Raw genomic sequence first — 23,115 nt, forward strand, 5'->3', positions numbered from 1 at the left:
AAGAAGGCCCAGTATCCTTTCTCACACAAAGTCTACAAAGCACCAGAAATGTCTATTTTTTTTCTCTTTACTAAAGTAGACTATGTTTTGTTTTGAACCTTGAAAGGAACAATCAAAGGTAAATAAACTGCCTCAATCCACAAAACAGCTCAAGTTACATTATTTAAAGGTGTAGAAAAAGAGAAATATTGATGAAAGGAGAAACATTAGAAGAGCCTAATTAACTTTGTCCTTAATGCTTTGCAACTCAATGTTGTTTAGTAAATAAGGAAGAGAATATCAGAGATTAATAAGGGTTGTTTAAGTTAAAGATAAACACAATATATCACAGGGGGTGAGGGGTGCACAGAGTATAGACTGTTAATAGTAAAAGAATACAAGTTTTTCTATTAAAGGTAAAACTATTTCTAAAAACAGAAATCTATGACAAATATAGATGTGTACACATATCACTCAGCATCAATGCATGAACATACACAGGAATGTGTGTATTTTACACACTTATTCCCTTTGCTTTGCCAGAGAAGGTAGGTTACACTAACTACATATAAACACCTCAACATTCTAAAATATAGCTAAGACTATCTCCCGTCCTTTTCAAAAAGATTTTAAAAGAAGTTCTAAGAACAAAACAAAAACATTCTCACAATGTTTGGCCACTAAAATTTACTACAATAGACACAAGAACGGTTCTTAGTACTTTACTCAATGACTATCTACTTTTACTTTATGCATATACTAGGTGTCTAGTTATCCAGAGTCTCCTTTTAGAAAAGAACTGTTGCTATGGGAAGACACTCCAAAAGCCATTACATAAGAACTAAAAAAAAGTCCCCACTGCCTCCTCCAAAAAGCTGCCAAAACAGCTTTCAAAAAAAGCAGTAACCTTCAGGATATCATCAAATTACAAAATAGCACACTCGATGTTTCATAGAACTTTAAAAACTTTTGTTTTTAAAAAATTCAATATACGATACTTAAGAAATAGAGTATATTACATTTTGTTAAAAATCAAGTGCTAAGCAGATTATCTGACAACTGCCTTTAAGAGATATTAAGGCACAAATCGGCTGTAGTTTAACAAAAGAACCAAAAACACCCCGATTTGAAGCATTTCAAATTGTCAAGAATGCAAACAAGGATGATAGACAGTCTGCGGCCTAAAGGCTTGCTTTTTCCTCATTTTGTAAGAGCTTTTAAATAATAAAAAAGGGTAAAAGTTGCTCAACAATAACAAAAAAACAAAGAAGTTTTCTCATGGATCTGTCTTCATCCAAATGATAGTTATTTATTGCTTAATATAACAGAAACCAACATGATCTCTTTATAGTTTTGAAGAGTTAAATAAAAAAGATAAAGAGGTCAGAGTTTACAGAGTCTATTTTAGACATTGCTGCTTACTGAGTTCACCCTGAAACTTAGCTTGATGGCAACTATGTAAAGCCAAAAACGAAGAATGTCTCTAGGCCACTTAAGAACATAAAATCTTTGAGAATAAAAACAATTTAATGTTTTTATTTTACAGTAAGAAAAGTCAACAGAAGAGAGGATGTGACAATGACAACGTTATTTTCAAACAATACCTTCCAAACCTTTATCTCTGAAGCCCTGACCCTACTCATCCAAACTGCAAACCTACATCATTAACTTCCTACCAATTGTTTCCACCACTTCAGTATCTTGAACTCCGAGGTTAAACTGAACAAATTCCCATCCCTCCTCCCTCATAACCTTCCAGCTAAACCAGCTTCCTATGTTGATTTCCCAATCCTTGTTGCTCAGTTTTGAAATCACAGAGTTCTTTCCTTTCTATGGCTACTGCAATGAAGGTTGTTATGAGGATTAAGTGAGAGAATATATGTCAAATGCATGATAACTGACAAGAAGTGCCTTCCCTGATTCGTATCTAAATCTGGAGATCTACTACTGCCAAGTTTCAAAAATAGTTACAGTAAAAGAAGTAGCAGTCAATGGCCATTGATTATTATCCTTGTGTAATTGTACTTATTTTTACTTACTCTGGCAAGAATCATATAGGCATATATGGTTTAAGGGTACTGATTCTTCCAAAAGAACTTTCCCTCCTTTTTATAAAGGCAATACAATCTTTCAAAGAAATTGTCCAAAACACAGAAAAATTTATAGAAAACAAAAATTATCCATAATCTCACTATCCACAGAATACCACACAATATCATTAGATCCCAATGGAATGCAATTGTCATTTTATAGATTAGTCCTAAAATCATTTCCCCTATTTGCAAAGGTCTTGAATCCCCAAATTCTTCCCTTTCAAATTAGCTTTGGACAGAGCCCAAAAGATTCTAGCATACTTCATTTAGCACCACACTGTCTAGTGCTGATCCATTATAGGGCAATATGTCAAAAGTATTTTTATATTTAAAATACACATCTATGTCTAGGTATTGATATGTTCCTATCCATTGTAATATCAAACAGTATAACTGATCTATTATATGGACATATATATGAATGACTAAAACGAATGCCATCTGATGTGCTCAGCTAATGAATGCTAAAAGGCTGCACTGTGCTGTTTGAATGATCCTGGGCAATCTCATAACTCTGCCGAAGTTTCCTTTATTGCCATTGTAATGTTTTTCACATGAATACTTTTCACCAATTGTAGCTAAAAAAAAGAGGGGGGTAGTCAAAGGGGCTGGACTTGGTAGGTCTCAAGGAAATGTATAATTCCGCAACTTTTAAGATAACCAGAAGAGTTTCTAATGAAATGTTAAGGAAAACAAGAAGATATCAATAGACAATAAGAATGGAAGAATAACTTTAAGAGGGTACCTAGAAGGAAGCAGAGTTGAAGGCTTATATGACTTCAGAGGATGTGAGAGGCACAAGGGGACCACCAACATGCAATGGTAAGACCCCATCTCCATGGGACTGAGCCACAGCTACTCTGTACTGTGCTCGCTACTGGCTCTCCCATGCCCAGAACTGCAACCCCCTCATAAAAAATGAGTACACATGCAGTGGAAGAAATGTTAAACATGAGATCCGATATATCATTTACTTAAAAACCAAAACTTAGATACCTTGTTATTGCAGGAATCCATTTCTAAATGAAGCCTACAGCAGGCCCGTCTCAGCTCTCACTGTCTTGGATATGTTCATGTCACATGAAAATAATGTGGACAACTGATTTCTTGGCTTATTTCTTCTAGGCTATGCTAACTATAGCCCTACGCTGGACCTTTTAGTCATTTCCTATATATCACTTACTGGGAAGAATGCTGGTCTCTTCCCAAAATCTGTACCTATCATTAATGATAAGGTTTTAAAATATCCAGAGCAGAACCCATCATTAAAAAACTTTTTAAAGCACTTCAAATACCAATTTGAAGATCAACCATTAAACAGCAAGTATTTTTGCCAATTGTTAGGAAAGACTGGGACTGCGGAGTTGAGGATGACTTTATGACAGAGAGGCAAATATATTCGGTGTACTTCTAAAAACTCAAACACTGATTATAAATGGACTTCTGTTTTGCAACTGTAACGAAAGAGTTAACAGAAACAACAAAAAACAACTTTCTATTTATCTCTCTCTAGGGTGGCTTTATTTTAAAGTCCACAGAAAGATCTCAGAAAGTAAAGAATGAATTTACCTTATTTTCTTCTAGAAATTTTAACTTGATAGAAACATCATTGCGCATTTTATCATATTTTTCCTTATGTGCTTGGAACAGATGCTGTGACTGCTCAATCTTTGGCAGAGTGTTTGCATCACGCGGTCCAAGATTCAGTTCTTCTAAATCAGTGCGATATGCATCATATTCAATCCTGGAAAGAAGAGAATAAATGAAGCGTGCTACAAAAACAGAGTGAAATAAGTTCAGGGAGTGAGTTGGAAATACATAATAATGTCATACTATACATTAATACATAATAATTCTCACATATTTTGTACCTTTTGTACCTTTTAAAATTATATATTTCTTTAATGCAAAGAACTATTAATATAAGCAGGGGAGGGGACAAGCTGCCTATTAATCTCTCTTCCGAAGTACAGTATTAACTGACAAGTAAAATTTCCAAAATTTAAAAGCCAATTTAAAAAGCACATGTTAAAATCTAATGCTAACGAGATCAAGGGTAGTGATCGATCCCCCGTGTAAATTGGTTAACATTGATAAAGCAGAGCAGGCGAGGACAGCAGACTTTAGAATGACATACGCACACTAACTGATAAAAGGAAGTTACTCTGAGGGTCAGCAGTCCTCAAGTGTAGTCCAGGTCGGCAGTGTACAAGAGAAATACAACACAAGCCATATATGTAACAAAGTTTTCTGGTAGTCACATTAAAACAATTAAAATTAATTTCATCTTTTTTTTAAATAATATATTTTATTTTATAAAAAAATCCAAAATATTATCATTGTAAAATGTAATCAATGTAAAAAATTGTTGATGAACTATTTTACTTTGGGGGGTGGGTACTGAGTCTTTGAAATCTACTGTGTAATTTACACTCTACCACTACTCAATTCAGGCTAGCTACAGTTCAAGTGCTCAACAGATACACATGGCTAGTGGCTACAGTGTGGGACAGCACAACTCAGGATGGATTTCCATAACATTAGTATTGAGAATGTGACATAGCATCTATGATAAAGCACTTAGCACCTTGTGTACTCTGAGACGCCTCCCTCTAAAACTTGCCCACCACTAACTGAAATAGTTACCCCCCCCACCATCACTCCACAGTCTCACAGCCCCTCATAATATCTCTATCATAGCAACTGTGTAAGTACAATATTACCTTGCTTATTAAACAATGACTTATCCAGGAGTCTCGACTATTCAGTATGCAGGTAAGAGGAAGCAAAGTAACCTCTGATTTAGTCAAAATCAGCATCACAAACCTTATGCCCTGAATCTAATGCTCTTTATTCAAATATCTGTAGTACAATTCACATCTCCTATTCTGGGAACTAAGATTATTTTAAACAACATAAACTATATTGTATATATGACTTGAGAAAGAATATATCAGTTTCTCATATTGAGCATAATTTATTCCTAACCTGTACTGAATTTAACAAACTTGATCTTTCAGGGCCAAAAGATCATTCATTCATTCATTCACTGATACATTGATTCATTCAACAAATATTAAGTGAACACCTTCTATGTTCCAGGCACTATGCTCGATAGAGCTATAGAGATGAACAGATAAAGTTTATCTTCCAGAAACAGTCTAGAAGGAAATAAGGTCTTAAACAACAACAAAACGAGATAATGGAAGCTGCCATGAGGGAGGGAGGACAAGGTACAGTGGAAATAAGGAGGAAGAAATACTAAATTAGGTGAAAGGCATCTCAGAACAGAATTAAAATCCTATAATTAAATTTTAAAGAATGGGAAAAGCTTACAGGGTGGATTGGGGCAGAGAAACTGGTAAAACATTCCAAGAAGAGAAGAGTATGGACATTTGTCCATTCTAAGATACCATGAAACATCTGGGAAGTAATTCAGTATGTTAGAACCTACAGCTGGAAAACAATAATGGAAGGAATTAAAGTCCTACAGGAAGGTAGGACTGAGATTAAACAGGGCCTTACAGGCCACGCTAAAAGGATAAGATTTAATCCAGTAGCACAAGTGATGGGAAGCCATTGAAGAATTATGATCTAGAAAGTAACATGTTCTATTTCTTCAGGATAGAAAGATGATGATAGTGGCAGCATAAGGCGTGGAGGATGAACTGGAGTTAAAGATTAAGAAATACGGAGCAAGGAAACCTTTTATAAGACCACAGGCAAAAGGAAAATGAGTCACCGAATCAGGGCAATGGCAGTGGAGCTAAGAAGGAGGGGAGAGATACTAAAGATTTAGGAGGCAAGGCTGAGTTGGTAATGCTACGTTAGATAAATCCCACGGGTTTGTACCAACTGCATGACCACTCTGCCCTTCACTAGCTCTGATGTCTTCAGTTTTTCATCCATAAATGGGAATAATATTCTCTACACGTATATAACTTCATATATAGAAAGTACTTAGGATCAGGTAATAATATCTTTAGAGTGCTTATTATTATGGCCAAATTAGAAGACCAATAGCCAGAAGCAAATGTACTAAAAACAATAAAAAATAAGAGAGAAAAAAAGTAGAACAAAAATAAATAGTAATTTAAAAAAAAAGTAATATGTGGTGATTTAATGTGAAGACAAATGTCCTTCAACGGCCTTGGAACTTATTTCTAAACAATAGTGATTAATTTAAACATAATCAAAGTTATAATACTGACCTTATATCCCTTAATTTTTACATCCAGTTTGTAGATGGTATCAAAGAAAAACTTTCCACAAGAGTTTCTCTAACATGCCCATTACAACCAGGAAGAGAAGCACACTAAGTTTTCAAAATATAACTCTTCACTTCAAGGTTGCCAGTCTCAATTGAGTCCATATCAATAAAGTTAGTGATAGCTGGTTACTTTACGGCTTATGTAAAACTTCTAGAGAACAGGTGTCCACATCTGAAAAGTCTTGACCACAATTGACTCCCTTGTTGGTGCTGCTGTGGAGAAGTGTTGAATGGGCTGTTACAAGATTTTCTACACATGAAGCACCAGAGGGCTAGGAAATACTTGTACACAATGCATAATGGGAAGCATTAAAAGGCCACCCAGAAATTTGCCTAAATTGCCACTTTATGTGCTGGATCAAATAGCTGACCCTTGCCCTAAAAGTCAGTAAATTCTGGTTTTGACAGGGAAGAAATTTCAGCTACTGAGAAACTTTTAATCCGGGATTCTTTTTTTTTAATGTTCTCCCTCAGTAGGTAATGTTTTAGTGTTACAACTAGTGAATTTCTCAACTACTTCAGAAAAAGCACAGAAATGTCAAATCTCAAGCTAAGCTTGATAAATGAAATCATATACTGTAATTTCAATAAAAAAGAATAAATTATGGGGTAAGGTCATTACTGTTGGTAGTTTTTAAGGCACAGATAGAGGTGGTCTAAAGGTTTCCTGAGAACCAGCTAACAAGTACATGTAACATGATTCATAATTTTTTTCAAAAGTTTCAAACAAGCCTATATATTGGATAAATTGAAATTTTATATCACATTGTACTTTAAGTAAGATTTCTCATTATAAGATGTAAAAATTATTTTTATAATAAGATGTGAAAATCTGAGATTAATCCAGTTCAAGCTTTAGACCTAATGATCAAAGGAGAAGGTAGGGAGTCCATAGCTCTCATTTTGGGTTTTAATCGGCTCTAAGTGAGCAAACCATTTAATCTCTAGAGGCTTATTTTTCTCCCCTGCAAATTAAATATAAGATATTTTGTGTATGAACAGTGAGTTATCTAATAAGTGTCTTTCTTTAATATGGGTTAATATTTTTAAAAGCATGTTAGAAATAAAGGCTGAAAAAAAAGATACTGCATGTTTAAAATAAAATATTCTTAGATTTAAATATATATTTTAGTAACTAAAATATATCTCACAATAGGTGGACAATTACAAAGTAGAGAAACAGAAACTAGATTCGTGTAATGCTTAATTGGGAGGTAGGTGGCGGTACTTTTGAGACAAAAGAATTTTCATCTTCGAAACCCACAAATATTAAAACAATTTGAGAGACTAGAAAATAAGAATGATTAAAATGATTAAAAGATAAGAGTATTCATTATGAACAAGTTTGGACATTATGAATAAGGAACAGGCAGAACTGGAAAATAACCAAATTTTTATAAAATGAAATGAAAAATATACATAATAAATTCTTTGAAAAATACAGACAATAGCCACGAAAGGATTTAAATGGAGACAGGAGAACCAATTACTGGAACTGTTACTGGAGGGATTCCTATTGAAGAATATCTTATTGAGCGATTCCTTCAATGTTATTGAGGAATATCCTATTGATAGCTTCTCTTTTTCCTTCTTTTTTACCTTGATTTCAATATTATGTTAGTAAATAACTCAAATAATAAAGAAAAGTTAAAAACCAAGTCCAAAACCTAAATAAGGTACACAGCCCCATCTCAGCCCTTCTCTCACCAGACAACCACAGCTATGTGTCTTGACCTTCATTTCCAAGTTATTAACAATTTCATATGTTAATCCTAAACTGAAAATTACAAACAGCACAGGACAGAAACATCTCTTCTTTTGAAAAGATCAAAGTTAACTTTCCAAGTGATTTGGGCTTTTACTTATGCAAAGCCTAAGAAAATATATACTTAAGAATAAGCATTCAATTGCGAAAAAAGACAAGATGAATTCAGAGTTTTCACAGGCATTTCTCACATCATTAAACTAGGGCAACAGGCCAAAAAGTACAGTTACACTTCTAGAAGGTAAAGTTTGTATTTCAACTGTGCTTCAAAAAGTATAACAGAAAATAAAAATTTCAAGTGGTCAGAGGAAAAAACTCAAAGGGGACTGGAATGAGTGTGAAAAAAATTGGGCCTGGAATCAAAAGCTGAAACATGCTATCACAGGTCTGCTACTTTTTAGACATTTATAAGTATTTATTAATATGTACTTTGTTTACCTAACAGGATGGTTATGAGAGTGAAATCATATATGCATATGTATGTATAAAATGTATGAAAACACTGCATTATAAACACCTACAAAAACATAAGGCAAATATTTATGTAAAAGGTAAATTTGTAAGAGTTTAAAGGCTGATTATAATCTGGATAAATGGAAGGTCAGGGAGTTGGTATCCACAATATAAACAAAATCATGGAGGCAGAAGTGAGCTTGTACATTCAAGAGAAATCACTGAGACTGAGTCTGGCTGTTGTGGAAGCTGTGGTAGTAAGGGAGAAAGGTAAGCTTAGGCCAGATTACAGAGGAATCTATGTCTACCTGGTAGTACCCAAGATCCTGTCGCCTTCTAAGGAAGCTGGAGCTGGGAGATCCTTCACCTCCTTATTCCCTAGCAGGCAGGGTTTGAACACGTGACCAAGGTTCAATTGGACACTCTTAAGGCAATGAAGCAAAGTATTTGGGAGCCTTTTAGAAATTCTTTATGGTAGCTGCAGCAGCATCAAGGACCAGGGGTACCTGGCATCAGGGTCTTAATTAGATTCTTCTGAGGTATTATTTTGGCTTTGGTTCTTGCCTGTTTCTAGCATCTGTCCTCTTGCTTTTCTTGTTAGTTCTGTGGGCTATCTTATAACCTTCTAATACATTCTTTTTCTGCCCATATTAGCCAGAGTTGGTTTCTTTTATTTGCAACCAAAAATCTTAACTGAAGTACGTACCATCTATAAAACAGATAATATAGTGTAAATTTATACCTACCTGGCACTTTCGTACTGTTTCACAGTCATTAATGTGTCTTCAATTGTTTTATTCACCAAAGTGTTCACACTGGCAATGAAAAAATTAATAGCTCCAAGAAGAGTCTCTCCATTTTTTGCCAGGAGCTTCTGGGTATCTGCGTTATAGCCAAATTCTTCCTAAAACAAAAAAAGTCCCCTTAATTTATCCAGTGATAAATTAGTACATATGACTTAAAAAATCTCAAACATATCACTAATGGAAAAATATCTTGATTTAGAAACCTAGCTAGAGAAGTTTTTTTCTTTCAATGTTTAAATAGGAATCTAAATCACAACCAGCTATATAATTACCAAAAAAGTCTAGTAAACCAAAATACTCATCAGCTCAGATGCACAGCTCAAATCAAATAATTTTAAAAAGTTAAACTACTTTGTACTAAAAGAATATTTTCATTTCTACGCTTTGTTTCTATTATACTGTAAGCACAGCTGTTAAGAAGAAAAAGATAGCAGATTATTAATCAGAGACTATAACTTTCACGACCAAATTAGGTAATAATTGGCTAAAACTTTCAGACGTAAAATAGATTGCAATTTTTGTGTTTTGACTGAATCTCCTCAAAGTATAAATATTAACAATACACATTTCTTTGTAAACTTAGTGACCGGTTGACTCCCAAGCTCAGGTCTATCTAGGCACACAGCTGAGGAAGGATCACTCACACCAGTTTAACTCATTTCTCTGAATAAACTGATCTTGGCTCAGCAAACATTACATGTGACTTCTTTACTTATGGCAAAGACTAACTCTAAATTTTCATCAGAGAAAGCTTTCCAGCCCAAGTTTGATTAAGTAACAGATTATCAGGAACATGTCTGACCAAATAAAAAATCGGATCATATTCTAAGATGTATTACTCAATTTGAGAACTCTGAAATCTGTTATAAAAGTTTTAAATTTCAGTTGAAAAAAATGTAATATTAAATCAACTAGAATCTTACAAGATGCAAATTTAATGCTACCATTATAGTTATAATTAAATTTCTACTGATAAAATATTGTCAATAAATAGCATGAAAATAAAATCATCTTTATCATGCTAAAAACATTTTCCATTTAAGAGAGGTCCAGTAATTTTTTTTTTTTTAATAATTCTTTATTTTGGACTCAGTCTTCAAAATTTACAAACCTTGATTTGCAAATACTGGCAAATAATAAGATTACATAAAAAGAATATCAATCAAAATTAAAATAAAAGGCAAAACAGCTGAAGATTTTTGGCACCAAGTTTTTATATAAGCTAAGTTACCTACTGATGACTAAACAACTGTTACTGGACACAGAATAACATGGAAGAAAACATTTTTTCCAACTTTTAGAAAAAGTTCACATAACATTACAAATATACTTATTACCTTTGGTATTTGTTAAGAAGTAAAAGGTAAAAAACAATCAACAAGAGGAAGAAAAATATGAAAGTTGGACTGGATATAAAAATCATAGTTCATAAAAAGTTAGGAAACGTCCATTCACTGCATAACAAAGGCTATATCATTACATCATATCCCCATAATGATGTTCATTTCTGAAAGTTCTCAATAGCCACAATTCCACATTATTAATTTTAAAAATGCCATAACCCCTAATTTAGCCACTGGGAGATGTATACAACCTAGAAAGCAGCTCATTTACTAAAAACAAACAACAAAACTAGAGTTTAGTAAGATGAAATAGCAGCTGAAAAACTATATAGCAGAATTTGGAATCCTATATTTACAGATGAGAAAAACAGGCCTAAATTCAAAGCAGACAGGAAGAATAAATTGACACTGTTCTGTTCAAAGAATGTAAATCTCATCTACAATTCTGTGAAGAATATGTGTATAAAACTTAAGATTGTAATGTATAATTTGAAAACTTAATTAGCTAGAATAAAAAAGCTTTTTTATAGTAAGGTACAAGAGACATAATAGTAGTAAAAAATGTAAAACAATTAGGACTAGATAGAACTGAATATACATATGTATATGAATTACAAATAAATACATAAATAATTAAATATGCTTTCTTTGGCACCAAAAATAACATAAACCATGACTCCTAAACTTCGTTTCGTTGATATGTTAGTATTCTCGGTTGGACAAGGGCATTTTATATCTTACTGTAAATTGCCTTAGCAATTACAAATAAACTAAACAAAATAATCAAAGGTATATACATCAAGAATAGCTCTAATCTACTACTGAAGAAGGAAGGCCAATTTCTTGATCTAAAAATTTGCTTGCTTTTATATATAGAGAGAACAAAGTTTCAAAACATCTGAATTTTTTACTCTTTTATAGCTCCGTCATTTACATTTACCAGATGTAAATGACCATCACTTCCCATTAAACTTATACATCAGGAGCAAATAACAGAAGCATCTGACTGGATCTAAAACATCAAGTTTTACTAATAGAAATTATTACCTGATTAATAACAAATGGGCTATTTTAAACAATAATACGGAGCAGTAAAAAACTAGAATCACAAGTATTAATTGATAATTGACAGTAATATATAGATTGTGTAAACTTCCCTCATCTTGATGTAGATGTTACCCTCTAAAAGGAGAAAATTCAATTAATGAGGTGCCATGGTATAAGAGAACTAGGAGTCAGGAGGCATGTAATAAAATGGTTAAGGGCCTAGTTTGGGAATTAAAACAGTTTGGGAGTTCACATCTTGATTCTGCCACTGATTGGATTTGTATCTTTCGTGAATAACTCAAATTCTTTGTGCTTCAATTTCCTTACTAAAAAAATGAGGATCATTCCCATACAGGCTTGACAGCAAAGTGTAATAAGATAACTTGTATAAAGATTCTGACAGACGACAGGCATTCATTAAAAGATCATTTCCTATCCCTTTCAGGACATTTTTTTTTACCGGTGGATTTTGGTTGCTTCTCTAGAAGAAACGAAAGAATTGGACTAATCTTTAAATTCTTCCCCAACTCTCAAATGCCACAATTCCAACAGCCATCACAACCACCACAATTTATTCAGTTCCACTATTCGCCATGCCCTGTGGTATTTTCCATGAATCTGTTAATACGGCATAAAGTGGGAGGCAGTGGATGCCAACATTTCACCACTGCACTCCATAAACTTTTCCTCATAATCAACAGGCAAAGACTGTTGCTGGCTGTCATGATGGATTCTGATTACCCAGGGGAAACTGGACTGCTACTCTGCAATGGAGGTAAGGAAGAGTATGCCTGGGATAGGCAATCCCTTAGGGCATCTCTTAGTACTATCATGCCATGTGATTAATGTCAATGGAAAACTACGACAACCCATTTCAGACAGGACTACCAATGGCCTGGACCCTTCAGGAATGGGTCACCCTACAAGGCAAAGAACCAAGACAGGCTGAGGTGCTAGTTGGGGGCAAACGCAATATGGAAAGGATAGTGGAAGCTACTATGACCATAAAACTATTTGTAGGAATGAGGACTACAATCGTTATTTCTTCTTTATTTTATTATCACACCAGTCAAGATGTTGCTATGAAGCTACAGTTAGGTGTGTGTGTGTGTGTGTGTGTGTGTGTGTGTGTAAAGCAAACACCTGTTTTCTTTCCCCTCTTCTCTCTTTATAAGATATATTAACTTTACATTATAGTATTTAAGTTTCAGTATATCAAAGAAAAAAGTGAATGTCATCCAAGGACTGTACATCTTCTTCTGGGGAAAGGGTTAATATATCTTTGTTAATATGCAGGATAGCTGTATCATGTTAGCTGGAAGTAAGACTTTGTCACTCTTTATTTGAAGATTAAATATAGTTTAAGGAGAAGTGTATAAGTGCTAAATTGACAAAGGTTAGACTATAATGGTTAATTTTATGCGTTAACCAGTTGTTTGGTCAAACACTTGTCTAGATGTTGCTACGAAGGTACATATTTTGTTGATGTGATTAACATTTACAATGATAAACACTGTAGATGTGATTTAAGATGACTTTAAGGAAATTATCTTCCATTATGCGGATGAGCCTTATCCAAACAGTTGGAGGCCTTTATTTTTCCTAGAAGAAGGAATTCTGCCTTAAGACTATAACATAGAAGTCATGTTTGAGTTTCTAGCCTGCTGACCTACCCCATGGATTTCAAAATCGTGTGGGGAATTCCTTAATATCTATCTATCTATCATCTGTGTGTGTGTGTGTGTGTGTGTTCTACTTTGGTTCTATTTCTCTGAAAAACTCTGAATGATACAAAAACTTCCATCTTGTTAATAATGATTTCAGATTTTGAATACATCTTCAACAGGTTATAGTTTACCATTATTTTTACATTTATAAACATCGATTAGAATGTTCAGTCCAGTGAATTATCTATTTCCTTCAAATCACTTTTGTATATATACTTGCCTTCAGCATCTGTTCACTAACAAGTCTTATCAAATACATTTTGGTGCATAAACATCATAAATATATATCTTTTTAGCAAAATAGGATGATCCAGATTCTTGTCCAAAAATGTTGCATGATGAAGTCATTTCTGTTGAATGACTAACTAGATGAAAATACCTGTGATGGTTAATTTTATATGTCTAGTTGGCTAGGCCATGGTGCCCAGATACTTAATTAAACATTAGTATGAATGTTTAAGTGTGAAGGTGTTTTGGGATAAGATTAACAATTATTGGATGTACCAAGCCTCCACAGTTGCATGAACCAGTTTCTCAAAATAAATCTATATATCTATATCTCCTGTTCAATCTGTTTCTCTAGAGAACCCTGATTTCCTTTTTGTCCTTAATAATACATTGTTACTCACTGACTTGAATTTAAGAAAATCCATTTAGGATATCATCATCAGAAGACTGATAGATTAATATTTCACTTATATTATCAATTTTGCCATCATCATTAAGAGTCAATACTACCATCTCTTTGCAGTCATCTTTTGATTTGTCTAATAATTGTGGACAATGTCTTTCTCTGGTATTCTTTTCTCTTTGCTATTATGTGCAGAAAATGGAAAATTCTAAATTCTCAACGGTGCTGCACAAACATTAAAAAAAAAACACACACAGAAATGGTTTCTCCAGATTTCTTTTTGGCAACACAAACAAAAAATATTTATCTTACTATCGTATCATTCTTCCAGGTAATGCATTCTTTATTCTTATTGTCATTTTTAACATGGTTGAACATAACTGGTGAGTAATGATGAAATAATCTATAATATAATGAAACAGCAAAATGTTTTCAGATATAGGAAAATAAGATTATTAAGATCCCATATTGTGTCTTGATTTCTAATGGACCCATATGGTAGTTGCAAGATAAAAATTTTATTCTACAAAAAATATAAGTAAGTTTTCTCATTGGAAAACCTCTAAGAAAGAATAAAAGTCATGAAATATCAGTCCTTACAAAGAGTTAGAAATGCTCCAATAAGAAACTCAAAAGATAGTAAAAATACTTACTAGATCAGCTCAAGCATTAGATGTGCTAATTTAAACCACTTAGAAGTGTACCTGGCATAGACTAAGCCCCCAATCTGTGTTAACTATTATAATTAACAGGGTTTATTGAGTGTAGCATCATTGAAAACGGCTGCAACACCTCTCCAGACCCTAAACCCTGGCTACCTCTTTCTATACTGTGGGTTTTATGTCTGGGTTACAGATCTTCCAAAGATTTCACTTAAAGAGACAACAAGAGCTCATGGAGAAACATAGACAGGTCTACATATAAATTCCAGTTCTACCTTTTATTTGTTTTGTGATCTTATAAAAATTACCTAACCTCTCTTGGCTTCAGTTTCCTCATGAATAAAATATAGATAACATTTCTCGCAGTGTTATTGGCTATAAAGCACCTAGCCCATTACATTGGAATTGTGGACATTCAATAACTGCAGCTGTTATGATTATTCCACTTCCCAAATATTAATTATTTTTTTGTCTAATGACTCAGAATTGAATCTCAATAGTTTTTACTATTATGATATATATCACCATCTCTAACCAAATTTTCTAAGTTTCTAGACATTATCAAATGATTTAATACTTTAATTATCTAAATCTTCAAGTTAGAAGTCTGAAGGCAAGAGATTTCTACATCATTTGGCTCCAGGTGAGGGAAAAAAAGACATAAAAGGAGTCACTTCAGATAGCATAAGAAATTGTAGGAAACGCTTTGTTAAATACTTACAGAAATACATTCAGAAAAATAATTCCATTTTAAAATTAATAATTTATTTTAATGATTTCAGTAAAGTATATCACAAATCCAGTCAAGCAAACTACTATTTGTTCAAGACAGTTGAAGACTAGGTAAAAGATTTTCAACAGGTGCCAGATTTACATTTTATCCACGCCCAGCAATACACAGAGCTATGATTCTTTCTGGGTTCAGACAGGCTAAGTACTCTTTTTCCTTTCCAAGTTCCCTTCCTCTGAAACCTCAATACAACCGTTTCACTATGTTGACAGAAGTCAGTTGGGCCTTCTTAAAAATTATATGAGATATCTGAAAAGAACGCCTCAAGATTCCAATTTTATTAAGAGTTGAACAAATCAGAAATGTAACAAATTACCTTCTAGAATACCCCTACTGCCATTTCCTCCCTCCCGCCTCCCAATAGTTATTTAAAATAATCTTACATGGAGTTCTAGTGACTTCAAACTCAGGTCAGCAAATGCATCTCCCAGTTGCCTTTGGGTATGCACCATCTGGAAAAGCTGGGTTGACAATGTTTGAGCCAGTCTTAAAATATTTTCATATTTTTTCTTGTTATCTCTTAATATATCAATCTGTGCTTCAAGTTCAAGGTCCACAGTTCTTGATCCACGGCCTAGCTTCTCAGAGATAATTTGTCGAGTGCACTGAAAGTGGAAAGATGCACTTCGTTTAGGAAGAAAAAAAAGAACAAAAGAAAAAACTAATAATCCAAAGTACAACTGCTAGAGCATATGGCTGGCATACACCATTTCTAGGCTTCACACAAGCTAGCCATTGGGTTTCACACAAACTGAAAATTGTTAGTCCCCTTAGAAGTTCATCAGGACTCAGAAAGTAAATTTATCAGACATATCTAATAACTATTACTAATCAGAGGAAGTTTTAAGACTTATCTAGCTAATTTACATACTACCAGATGAGCTCTCTTGCATAATCATATTTCAAGATTAGTGCACCTGGGTAGTGCACCTGAAAACAACTGAAATACTTGCCATTGATTTAAGAACAATATTAGACTGTTAATATTGGAATAATACAAATACTAAAATTAAATTCTCCTACTGGTTTCAAATGCTGTTTTCCCCTCTATCTTTCCCTTAAATATCTGTGTGTACGTGTGTGAGTGGGAAGAATAAAGGGAAGAAGAAAAGAGGAAAGTAGAGTGGGTGGGGAAGGGGAGAAGAGGGAGTGAAAAGGGGAAGAGATGGAGAAAGAGAAAGAGAGGGAAGGAAGAGAAACAGGCAGAGATTAGAGATTCCTGAATTCTTCTTTTACTTTTGCTCAGATAGAATAGTACTAAATTGTTATTCTACTCTGCCCCCAAAATAATTAATTTCAGAGCACACAGAAATAAGTTTTCTAGTATTTTTTTGCCAGAAATAAAAAATTATAAGTAATTTCACTATTCAATAATACATTTTAAGAGTAACCACACAGGGCATTAATATACTCATCATTTAAAGTTAACAAAAATATTCTTAAAAAGCAGTAAATATGGTAATCTTTGACATTTGCATATTTGCTCTTTTATCATATCTTTCAAAGTTTGGTTAAAATTAATATTTGTTGCAAAAAATTAAAACAATTAGTGAAATAAAAGATGAATTTCCTCTTCCTTTCTTTAATCTCGTTAAATAGCAGAAAACTACTAACAGTTTGATGGGCAGTCTAGACTCTCCTTTAAACCTATATAGCCACATACATAATATTTTTAAAGTAAACATGAGAACAAGCTATGTTATACATAATATGTAAACATTTCTTTTCTATGAATAAATATCTTGAGATTTTTCCTTGTGAACACGAATAAGTCTATTTTTATCCTTTCTTCTTTTTTGTTATATCTATCTTTTTAATATTAGCATACTATATGCCACTCATTTTCTACTTAAAATTAAAATTAATTCTCTATGACATATTCTCTTCTCATCAATTAAGGATCTTTATGAATAAACATTTTTTATAAAGGAGTTCTTTTTATAAAAAGTAGAGAAATTATGTATATAATTTGAAAATGAAAGAATAGGTAAGAGGCCAAACTCGCACAAAGGAGATAAAACTACTTCTATGGAAAACATACAAATATTCTGGAGAAATGAAAATAACATCAAGAGAAAAGTTTAAGTGCAGACTTTGCGATTTTAATGAGAAAAACATCAACGAGAAGTAATATCTCGTTGGTAACAAGATAAAAGAGAATGGTAACAAGATAAAAGAGAAATACCACTCATTTCCCCCTTTCATCTGCACCAGGATTTTCCTTATGCAGCATTACCAGAGACATTTACTCTAATCGCGAGCCAAAGTATGTGGTACCTTCCATAGCAACCCAGACTGCTGAAAGTCAAGCAGTCAGAATTCACTGAAGGAGCCTGGTAGACTGCGCGAAATGAAAGAAATGTCTACTGTTGTCTGAGGGGCCATTTTTCCACAGAAGTAATAGTTCCAAGCAGACGGTAGGGTCAAAGGTTTAATTAATGAGCAAATGTTTTGTTTCCAGGAAGCTAAGGCAGTGGGAAGAGCAAGGTAATAGTGATTTTGAGGCATATTCAGATAAATCTGGACACTTGAAACTGTTCTGAAACTGAACTTACAGAGTTTGTATTCCAACACACAGAACGATACACTCTTAAGGGAAATCTAAGTAAGCTGGAACTGAAAGTACCAGAGATGGCCTATGTGGAGCTTTGTAAAGAAAACTGTAGTGAGAAAACATAAAGCGGTTAGTCATTTCCCCACTCATCAGGATCCCAGAGCAAGTTTCTCATACGATCACTGAAGAGGAGATTTTTATTTAAATTGCTTTCTAGTGTATACTAAAATTATTATAAATCAAGTTTAAAATAGGAAAGAATTAAGAATCTCAGTTCTCTTCCTTCAAAGTCCCTGAAAATTCACAATGAGCTGGTGGTTTTCTATACTTATAAATTAAGAATTCACTCTGAAGACAATGGGATAAATGGAGCAAAGTTTAAGGGGTAGGGAGAAGCAAAAGCAAATTACTGCTCTATGGAGATCTCCTATTGGGGGAGGGCTGATAAAATAAAGTGATGGTGCAAAAAATACCATGAATCAACATCAATCATACAGTTCATGAATTTACAAGATAGTCTGTGTACTCTGAGTATTTAAATAGCACCAAGAGCTTTTTCTGTAATGCCAAAAATGAATAAAAACATTTAAATACAAGAAAAAGAATAATTTCATGGAAACAACTGATAGATTAAGGGTGAAGGATAAGGAAAAAGAGAGAATGAAAGTAAATATCAGAAACTGAACAGGAGAAATAGGTCAATCAGTAAATGAATAAGGCAATATGATAAGAAAAACTGGAATAAAAATTTAAAAAATAATGGCTTAAAGACAACAAATTAATTTGATAAAGGTGTCAATACTGATTGTAAATTCTTAAACATTTCAAAAAAACATTTAGTATTTGGGAAAGATGCCAAACATCTCCGAATAAAATCAAGATTATTCTTGAAAAAAGTAAGATGGATCTTGAAAAGTATTCTATTCCATACTAGGTTTGGTTTGTATAAAAACAAACCAAAAAGAAAAACCCAGTATTTGTAGATGAGAATAAGTAAGAAAATAAACAAATTTTGGATTAAAATTTGTGAAAAATCAGGTGGATTGAATGAAATAATATTTAAAAAGATGGGTTCAAGGACTAAACTTAAAATCGCTCCTATTATATATTTGGTTTTAATCACCAGACTGGTCTTGGAGCCAAAATAACAACCAATTAAAGGATGTGCTAAATATTCTCTTTGAGGAAAAGCCTTGAAGCGTTTGCTAGAGAACAGAAACAGAAAGAAGAAATAAGAGGTAGAAATCATAAAGGAACTGAGTCCAAGAGAGAAAATTAAAGTCACAGCCAGAACTGTTACTCAAGAGTAAAATGGATAAGTAGTACAGTCCAAAATCAACGAAATCAGAATCAATACTTGAAAGATTATCCTAATAACAATAAATGCCTTACATTAGCTCAAAATTTGGACTGAAAAGGTAGAGGCCACAAGAACAGAGTCATATAGAGCCAATAAGGTCATTATACTCTGAGGCTCTCTTAGTTGAGAGGCCTATGTCAGCACAGACATACTGGGCTATAAACTCCATAAAATCATATAATTAGAACTTTCTTTTTCTCTTCTGACCTAGAGTGAAATATCCAGTTATATTCTGATGAAAAAATTTTCAGTTAAAAATAAAGTGATCATTCTGAGGAAAATGATAACTCCTTCACACAGTATTATGCCATGTCTACAACATTTTAAAGACTGGTCATTTTTATTAACACAAATTTTAAGAAAGGCTAAATGTGGTATGTTAGTATGAAAGATAACTATAGAATCAGCAATGATTCAACTGAGATTATTGTAGAGGTAGGAGGAACAGATAATAAAAGGAACAGATAACATACACATAAAGAAAAAAGATAAGAAATATAGAAAACACAAACTGAATGACATAAGAGAGGAAGGATCAAATGAACAAAATCTTAAACTTTGTAATTTATAATTACCAGGATTTGGTTCAAAAATAAGACCTGTGATTCTTTGGGTTCAAAATGTGTGGACATAGAATGTTACTAGTTAAGAGGCAAATTTCACAAATAAGTGAACAAAGGAATGAATGAATAAATAAATTTAATAAATGAATGAATGAAGCTTAGTCTGGTATGAAAGATAAACAACTGAAATGGAGCACAGTGGGGAATTCTAAGCAGTAGACAAAGGCAGACTCATGAAGAAAACAGGTGTGAGAAGGCACAGTTTGTTTAGGAAGTCTGGATAAGCTGGTATGGATCACTGGATCCATGGGTGGAAAAGCAGAGCAGCAGGAGATAAAGTCGGAAAGGTAGATGGGGTCAGATTCATGACACTCTAAAGACAATGGGGATTGGCTGAAGGATTTTAAGCAAGAATGAATCACATTAGGCAGAGTACAATATGTAGTCTAAGAGAATCTGTTGAGAAGCCATTATAGTAATATGAGAGAATAATAAACACATGAAGTACGGCTGTGAAGGTTAGAATGAAGGAAAAAGGATAAAGTCAAAGAACATTAAGGAGGCAGAGTTCATTTAATGACTAACGATATGCAAACCAGTGAGAAGATGAGTTGAAATCTGAATATCTGAACTGTTGTGACATGAGAGAATATAAAGAAAAAAACAATATATGAAATGAGAGAATTACATCTTTGAGAACAAAAGGGGCAAAGATTGAACAGAATGTCTTGAATGAGGACAGTTTAAGGCATCAATTTTTTACAACTACCATTGGCATTTCTCAGTTCCACATTGGCATGAGCTAAGTAGTTTTTGGAAAGATTCATGGAGCATGTTGCAGGCACTTTTACCATCTTAAGAAAACATACTTCTGTAGAAGATCTCAGATATTTTAAAAGTATAACTGAAAGAATAAATTCACTTCTGCATTACTCTTGAGAAGATACAAAGACCTACAACCAATTCACAAATACAGAGAGCTTTATGGCTCTAACCTGAGCTGCTAGGGCTTCCATCTACTTAACTATTCTACGAATTCTACTGTCTTGTCCTCGTTAAGATTTAAAGATACTGAGTGGATTGGGGGCTTGAGCTATCTGTAATACATCAAATAAAGTAGAGATTAAATAATTTGCTTATTTGCTTTATGAAGAATCACCACCAATGAAGAATGACCAAGTAAGAAAAATGACCACCAATTACATACTCTGAAATCATTCAACTAAAAACATTGACAAACTTTTGAAATCCACTTGACTGGTAATGTGATACTGTCTGTACAGTTAGTGTTTAGTTATTACAATAAGATCAAAGAATTCCAAATTTGAAAAACTAATATACTTTTGACATACAGTTGCTGTAAAGTACCAAAAAGAGGGAGGTGGCGACACACATATCTACAGCAGTTCTACCGCTAAAAATATTCCAAGGCAATATATTTCTTTTTCAATTATGTGTTATCTATCAATTATGAAGCATTTTAGTTGCTTTTTTACTCTTTTGCTACTGACTTTTTAAACTACATTCATGCAAAGATCAATAATAAAACAAAATACTTCATTTTCTAAATGTATTTTTATGTTTAGATGGCATTATGCTCTCCTCTATGTTCATACAATTGCAAAATAATAATGTGAATAATATACAAATAAAAATGCTTAGTGCCAGTTAGAGTGGAAAGATTAAAAAATTACAAACCTTGTAGGTGTTTAGACTCCATTTTCTAACGAGTTCTAACTTTTCCATTGCAGGATTTTTAATTTCATCTGCTAGAATAACTGGTCCACTTTTTGTCTGTGTTTTCTGGCCACCTGCATGATCATAACAAAAGATAAAAACACAAACCAGATAAAGACAAGTAGAGAAAGAAAACAAAGCACTGATGCTGTTCAAATTAACTACTCGTGCATTTAAAAGATAAAAAGGTTCCCAAAGTGAAGGACTACAACTTCCTGGAATCATAGATGATAATTTCCTAACACTTAAAAAATATTTCTATTAAACACAAATGGTGTGCAGTTTGTCTTATTCTTTAAAAATAAATGTTGCATTAGGCTTTCTTTTCTAAATAAGTGCTGTTTATTTCAAGAAAAACAAAATTTCTACAATTAATCTTATAATCTTAAAGACACTAAAAAAACTGTGTCCCTAAAAATCTGAAAGCACTCATGCTCCTTACAGTGATCTCCTTTCACTGTACTACATAGAACGGAGCAACGATAGAATATTACTATAATTTTGGAGAATTTAAAAATACAATTCAAATTTGAAATAGTCATTAAAAAATATCTTACCACCACTACGAAAGGCTGGGTTAAAATGAGACCTACACTGACATTGTACCTCCTCTTTTTAAGAGGCCCTCCACCAAAAAAAAAGCCATAATTTATAAAGGCAGTATAAAGCGCTGACATAAAAGCAATTCTACAACTATATAGTTGTTAACAGTCAAATATTTTTTTCATAGAATATTAAACACTTATACTACTAATGACTTGGGATAGAAACTTTATAATAATTTTAAAAGAACAATAAAGGAGAAGAGAAAAAGTTGTAACAAAAGGTTTAAAAGAGTTGAGTCAGCAAAAATTCTTTTCTCATTCCTATAGCCAGACCAGGCTTTACCATGCCTTAAAATAATCTAAGATCAAAAATGGTATAAAAATCAAACACATTTAAGAATTTACAAAATTATCCTAGAAACAAAATACGAAATGTTAATATTTCTTATAAAAACATGGAGTTCAATTTTTTCCTGTTTTCACAGTCCAGCAATATTAAAGTGCAGAGCAAATTCAATGCGAAGAAATAGATTTTTCTCAAATATTTTTATTGGGCATAATTGGTAAATTACAAGGTATTTTTTTACAACGTGCAAACTATTTGTAAAACGAGGTTGAAAATAGGAAGACACAACCTTTTCCATGTGACTCATTCCAAACAATGAACAATCCAATTGTTGAAGGCTCCTTCCTGTTTAACTGAAAACAGCAGAGCTGCAAAGCTGAGAGTTTAGGATCAAATAAGTGAATCTACATTTTCCAGAACAAAGAAAGGATGATTTTAAATGAA

General features: G+C 33.2%; 1 protein-coding gene across 7 annotated transcripts in view; it reads right to left on the reverse strand.

Annotated features, from left to right (window-relative positions):
- The window catches only part of ARFIP1 (ADP ribosylation factor interacting protein 1), an 81,481-nt gene that overhangs the window by 18,335 nt on the left and 40,031 nt on the right, over positions 1-23,115 (reverse strand). For 6 of the 7 annotated variants that reach the window (XM_006906257.3, XM_006906258.3, XM_025042737.1 and 3 more), the window contains 4 exons: positions 21,742-21,854; positions 15,950-16,171; positions 9,307-9,464; positions 3,642-3,816 (listed from right to left, as the gene is read on the reverse strand). In XM_006906257.3, coding sequence (XP_006906319.1) covers positions 3,642-3,816; positions 9,307-9,464; positions 15,950-16,171; positions 21,742-21,854 — 668 coding nt within the window. The remainder of the gene's footprint in view (positions 1-3,641; positions 3,817-9,306; positions 9,465-15,949; positions 16,172-21,741; positions 21,855-23,115) is intronic. The other variant, XM_025042734.1, reaches the window with a different exon arrangement.

This window comes from Pteropus alecto, unplaced genomic scaffold (genome assembly GCF_000325575.1).
Source record: "Pteropus alecto unplaced genomic scaffold, ASM32557v1 scaffold50, whole genome shotgun sequence".
Lineage (NCBI taxonomy): Eukaryota > Metazoa > Chordata > Mammalia > Chiroptera > Pteropodidae > Pteropus > Pteropus alecto.